Source organism: Carcharodon carcharias, chromosome 13 (genome assembly GCF_017639515.1).
Source record: "Carcharodon carcharias isolate sCarCar2 chromosome 13, sCarCar2.pri, whole genome shotgun sequence".
Lineage (NCBI taxonomy): Eukaryota > Metazoa > Chordata > Chondrichthyes > Lamniformes > Lamnidae > Carcharodon > Carcharodon carcharias.
This window is the reverse complement of record NC_054479.1, coordinates 55,466,020-55,472,839: the sequence shown is the minus strand read 5'-3', so window position 1 is coordinate 55,472,839 and position 6,820 is coordinate 55,466,020. Positions and strand designations below refer to the sequence as shown.

General features: G+C 43.8%; 1 gene segment (V, D, J or C); it reads right to left on the bottom strand.

Moving 5' to 3' along the window:
- Positions 1–1,366: 1,366 nt before the first annotated feature.
- Positions 1,367–1,966, bottom strand: LOC121286050. The segment is given in 2 exon segments: positions 1,367–1,770; positions 1,918–1,966. Coding segments are annotated over 2 exon segments (453 nt in total).
- Between the last annotated feature and the right edge of the window lie 4,854 nt (positions 1,967–6,820).

Below are 6,820 nucleotides of genomic sequence, written 5' to 3'. Positions count from 1 at the left end.
GATAAGCAGCTGAAGAGGAAAGAAAAACACAGAGCTACGGGTGAAGAACGGGGGCTGTGGGGCAAGCTGAGTGTTTCTTAACAGAGCCGGCACAAGAATGGCCTCTTTCCGTGCTGTAACTATTCTAAGATTCTACGATTCCACGATTCCATGCTTCATTGACATTGAACAGTGACAAAGCGTGACTCAGTGCAAAAGCTGGTATAAAAATCTGAAAAGCTGTTCCGACACATTCCCACAGAGCTGATCGGCTGGTAAGACAATGAACCCGCAACTTTTTAAGAAAATATGCACCCTGTCGATAATTGATATTTATTCCAGCGTTATGCAGAAAATCGATTACTATTGATCGCTATCAGCAACTGAACTTAGCACAACATAACGATTACTATAGCCAGAGGGGTGTAATGTCAAATGTACTGAGAATCTTGTACTGAACAGTTTTCAGTGAATTTGGAGCTCGGTGACATTGACCTACAGCAGGTCATCACACTATCCGCCCGCAGTCTCAGTCCCAGAATGGTTATGAAATCGCGGCAGTGCTTTAGTGGAATGGAAACAATATCTGGGAAATGCTTTAAATTTGTGTTTCTAGTATTTTGAGAAGGGCTGCAAGGGCTGGGGTACGCCAGTCTGAAAGACTCTGTGGGATTCATAGAGAGATATATTTAGAAGGCACAGACCCGCCCCCTTAATCTAATTCCCTTGTATTTATTTTTCCTTCGGAAGCATTTATGCACTCCTTTTAAACGTTGTTGTTGTTTTGCTCGCTTCAAGACTACAACTAAAACACTGCAGTCCTAACAGTCCATTGGCTGCAGAAAACATTTTATCCTGTCCCTTCGTCCTTCTCGCTATGATATTCAATTTAGGTCCTCATGTTACCTTTTGACCCATGAGCGAAAATATTTGGTTTCACCTTGTTGTAACACAATGGCTTGTCATTTTGAACATTTTTACCAGATCACACAAAAAAGCTTCTTGTTGAATGAGAATAAGTTGTGTTGTCTCGTAACTAAAACCTCACAGTACTGGTGACATCTTCAGAAATTGCCTCTGATCACTCGCCTCGGCCAGGGTGCCCTCTGTAAATACGGGCGCTCGTTGCACCTGGCTATCCCTTGAATATCACTGGAATATATTTCACGCGTGAGCATATTTTGAGATAATAACTTTGATTTACACCAAGTACTTCGATTTTAAAGTACTTTGGATACTTGATCGGTGACGTTGCAAATGCTGGAGGACAATTTGATGAGAGTTTTGGAAACCGAGTAGGAAAAATGCCATTGGCTCTGCCATCACGAGACACTAGGACACTGATCTATTCCGATCCAGTGAACTTGGGCTAACAAAAAGCCAAACACTAATCGAAAACTGCTGCTGGCAAGCTCCAAACTTCGGATTGCAAATACTTTTTTTTACCGCCTAGGTTCAGCTTCGTCCCTCTACCGAAGGTGAATATTCCGTTATTCTCTACACTGCAGTAATAATCAGCGGCTTCCTCCGATTTCATGTTGCTGATGGTGAACTGTTTCTTGTTGCTCGATGAGTCCACAGACCCGGTAAATCGTTCAGGAACACGCGACTCTCTCGTGGAGCTCCCGTACCAAATAAACACAGGGGTGCTGCCGGGTTTCTGCCAATACCACCTTTCGGAGTAGCTGTCGCTGCTGCTGTCTCTGCACATAATACATGTGATCGAGACGGTTCTGCCCGCGGATGTAGAGATGGACCTTGGTTTAGTCAGGACAGGGTCCCCGTTTGTATCTGGTAAAATAACAAGTTATTGATTACAAATTCTGTGCAATTGTTGATATTGTTTGTATTTCAGGTCCATTAAACTCATGCACGAGAAAAAAAACGGTCAGGACAACGCAAATAGCAGCGATGGTGCAGGCTAACATCAGTACTTACGGTGGGGACAGAGCATTAACACGGCGAGAACTTGAACCCATTCAATCATGGTGAAGGTTCTGGTGGGAGTCAGAAGGAAATTAATTAGTTTCTGAGATATTACTAAGCTTCGCCTTAGGAAGATGCAATTTTCAGTCACTGAATATTGATCATGTAATCAAAACTCCTTCCACGTGAAATCGGGCTGCAGCAATTCTGGGCTTTAGCTGACTGATATTTGCATAATATGCATTCCAACCATTTTGGAAAAAAAGAGAATGAAGTTTCGAAACCCTAAGAACACAACACGAGAATGGTTGAAGTGCATATTCCAAGATGCGCTTAAACAAGGATGAAAGATGAACACTTGCTCGGGTTAGCGAAGCCTAAAGATTATAATAGAGAGAAAGCTGAGGGGGTGGGGGGGGGTGGGGGGGGCTGGTGTTGCTGGGAGTGAGCGGTTTAATAGCGGCGACGTAATCGGCAAGCACGAATTTGATTAGCAGAGCGGTGTGAGAGTCCCGAACTGATTTGTACACAGCGAATAGTTAAGGGGATTGAGCATTGACTTTGTTGGCATCTGAGCAATGATATGTATTGGAGCTAAGTCAAGGATGGACAAACACAAGACACTTTGCTTCTATCCTGTCCTGGAATGTGAGCGAGCTATCACAAATGATCTGGGAGAAACATTCAAGTCTTAGTAAAACGTTGTGAGAAATAAACGGATAAGGAAACAGGTTTATACAACAACAACTTGCATTTATATAGCGATTTTAATGTAATCAATGTCCTTCACAAGGCCGTTATTAAATCAAAATTTGATACTAAACCACATGCGCCGATGTTAGGGCGTTCAAAAGCTTAGTAATGGAGGTAGGATTTAAAGACCATCTTAAAGGAAGAAAGTGGGGCGGAGAGGGTTATGAAGAGAATTCCAGAGTTTAGGGCCTAGGTAACAGAAGGCACGGCAAGTAAAAGGGCAAGTGATGGAGCAATTATAACCAGGGGTGCTCGGGAGGCAGAATTAGAGGGGAGAAGGTACCCTGGAGGATTGCGAGGCTGGTGGAGATTATAGACCTAGGGAGGGTCAAGGCAAACCCCTGGAAGGCACCGGAGGCAATGGTGTGGCAACGGAAAGAAACCACTGGAAGTGATACTCTGGCTACGATTCACATACATAAGAATGGAATCAGAGGAGGTCAGTCCTAACCAGGCGGAATATGGCGCAGATATGCTGGTGAAGGATGGTGTGATATGTGTCAAAGGCAGCAGACAAGTCAAGAAGGAAGAGGGGTGACAATTTACCTTCATCATAATCACATAAGATGTTAATTATGACTTTGATAGAGGATTTTGGAGAAATATTTGAGGTCACAGGAAATTGAGGTTTAAACTGTCAATGGATTGAAGGGTGGAAAGCGAAGGAGTCAAATGTAACAGCTGTTGTTTTTATTCTTTCACGGGATGTGGGTATCGCTGGCTGGGACATCATTTATTGCACGTTCTCACTTTCCCTTGAGAAGGTGGTGGTGAGTTGCCTTCTTGAACCGCTGCAGTCCAGGTGGTGTAGGTACACTGACAATGCTGTTAGGGAAAGAAGTCCAGGACTTTGACACAACGAAAGAGAAGGAATAGTAATACAATCTCAAGTCAGGATGGTAAGTGGCTTGGAAGGGAACTTGCAGATGGTGGTGTGGCCAAGTATCTGCTGCCTTTGCCCTTCTAGGGGTAGAGGTCACCGGGTTGGAAGGTTCTGTCCGAGGTGTCTTGGTGAGTGCCTGCAGTGCATCTTGTAGATGGTACACACTGCTGCAACTGTGTATCAGTGGTGGAGGGAGTGGATGCTGAAGCTTTTGGAAGACTTGCCAATCAAGTGGGCTGGTTTATCCTGGATGGGGTCAAGCTTCTTGAGTGTTGTTGGAGTTTCACTCATCCAGGCAATTGGAGAGTATTCCATCACTCTTCTGACTCCTGCCTTGTAGATAGTGAATAGGCTTTGGGGAGTCAGGAGGTGAGTTACTCTCCGCAGAATTCCCAGTATCTGACGTGCTCCTGTAGCCACAGTATTTATATGGCTGGTCCAGTTCAATTTCTGGTCAATGGTAGCTCCCAGGTTGTTGCTGGTGGGGGATTCAGTGATGGTAATGCCATTGAATGTCAAGGGAAAATGGTTGGATTCTTTCTCATTGGAGTTGATCATTGCCTGGCACTTGTGTGGCACAAATGTTACTTGCAGCTTATCTGCCCAAGCCTGAATATTGTCCAGGCCTTGCTGCATTTAGTCATGGACTGCTTCAGTATCTGAGGAGCCTCGAATGGTGCTGAACATTGTGCAATCATCAGTGAACATCCCCACTCCTGACCTTATGATGGAAAAAAGTTCATTGATTAAGCAGCTGAAGATGGTTGGGCCTAGGACACTACCCTGAGGAACACCTGCAGTGATGCCCTGGAGCTGATATGTTTGACCTTTATTAAACTTGTGTTAAATATGGAAACCGCAAAGTGAGATCACCCTGGGCAATGCTATTGTATGAACTGTTATTGCTTACTGTTTTAAATTAAGTACCAAAAATGACAGAAATAGTTTAAATGTTGATAACAAATTATTTACTGTATGACTTTACTATAAATGCCTTTGAAGAATTGAAAGAAGTGAGCTTTTCATTGTCAAGCTGAAGGGCACAGAAGGGGACAAGATGTAATGATTCAATCATTGAACTGAAAGGACTGGCAATCATGAGATTAGATAACGGTTCGAAAGCACATGGAATGATAGAAAGATGCAGCACAGAAGGAATCTCTTTGGCCCATTGTGTTTATGTCAGCTCTCTGAAGGAGCTATCCAATTTCAACCACTGCCCAGCGCTTGCCACATAGCAGTGCATGTTTTCCAACTTCAACTATTTAATCAATTTCCCTTTGAAGGTTACTTTGAGACTTTTCCCACCATCATTTCAGGCAGTTTGTTCCATTTTATAATAATGTGCGGGACAGATTCCTGGTCAGCCATGTGATGGAAAGTGCGTTGGAGCCTCTCCCATCACTATTCATAGCTCCAGGCTACAAAGTGCATGTTGCCATGTGAACTGTAATTCACAACCACTAATCCTTCAGTCACTGGAGACAGTTCCCTTTTGTTTGTTCTATTGAATTCCTGCAAGAACACCTCTATAAAATCTCCCCTTAAACTTTTCTAATGTAAAGAGAACAGCCCCATTTTTCTAGTCTCTCTGTGCAACTGAAGTCTATTATCCACGACACCATTCTACTAAAATAAAAGCAAAAAACTGCAGATGCTGGAAATCCAAAACAAAAACAAAAATACCTGGACAAACTCAGCAGGCCTAACAGCATCTGTGGAGAGGAACACAGTTAATGTTTCGAGTCCGTATGACTATTCAACAGAACTAATGAAAAATAGAAAAAAGGTGAAATATAAGCTAGTTTGGGGGGTGTGGGGGGAGGGGGTGGGGGGTGGAGGTGGGACAGATAGAGCTGGATAGAGGGCCAGTGACATGTGGAGATAACCAAAAGATGTCATAGACAAAAGGAAAAAGAGGTGTTGAAGCTGGTGATATTATCTAAGGAATGTGATAATAAAGGTACAGATAGCTCTAGTGGGGGTGTTGTGGGGGTGGGGGGGTGGGGGGGTGGGGGGAAGGGATCGAAATATGCCATTACGATTAACAACTCTCTCTGTTAGTTTATCAAAGAATTCAATTAAATTAACCTAATACTAGATATCTTTAGCAAATATTATCCTCTGCCATTTCTGGCACCTCCAGCGAGGAACCATCAGCAAGCCCATCATACTCTCCCCTCCCTTTCAGGACTTCGAGGACCATTCACTCTCTGTCAGCTTCTCCTTTAATTTCACTCACTTCTTCCAAATGATAAGTGTTGTAGTGAGTATGGATCCTGGCTGTGCCTGTCCTTTTGTTGAATATGTGGAACTTTTCCTGCTCCGGTCCTATTCAGATTCCCTCCCTCACCTCCTTTTCCGCTAACTGATGATTCCATTTCTTGCTATTACCCCGGACTGGAAAATTTCATCAACTTTGCTTCCAATATCCATGCTTCTCTCGCCTACACATGATCCACCTCCAACTCTTTCCTTCCCTGCGCTGCCTCCAGTTCCAATGATAAAGTGTCACAAATATTTACTATAATGCTAACCACTCCAACAGCTGCCTTGAAAAAACTTACTCATGCCTTGCTTCCGTAAGTGCCCCATTCCATCCTTGCAATTTCTCTATCTCTGTTACATTTGTTCTGAATGCATAACTTTCCATACCAGTGCTTCTGAAATGTCTTCCTATTTCATCAACCAAGAATGCCCATCGTGGTTGACAGGAACCTGGACCTGTTCCGCCCCATTTCCCACAATTCTGCTCTCACCCTTCAACTCTTAAAAAATAACGATAAGGTTCCCCGTGTCAGTACCTTCCACCCACCAGCCTCCGTATTCAACGGATTATCCTCCAACATTTCCACCACCTTGTTCATGAAAGTACCACCCATCCAGTTCGCTTTCAGCATTCTGAAGGAGCCGCGCCCTCTGCGACACCCTGGTCCACTTTTAAACCACTAACAATCCCTCCCCTTCCCAGGGCCACTTTCTATGCAAACATCGGAGATAGAACACATGTCTTTTAACCTCCGCTGTGCTTTACCATCCAAGACCAAAAACCTTCAGGTGAAATAATTATTTACGTGGACTTCTTTCAATTTAGTATATAATGTTCACTGCTCACAATGCTCACAAAGTCTACTCTGCACTGGGGAGACCAAACGAAGATTGTGTAACAGCTTTGCAGCACAATTCTATTCATTCAGCAAGCACGACCCGAGCTTCTGGTCATCTGACATCTTACAATGTCACCGCCGATCCCAAAGGAATAGTGTGCAAGTACAGAAA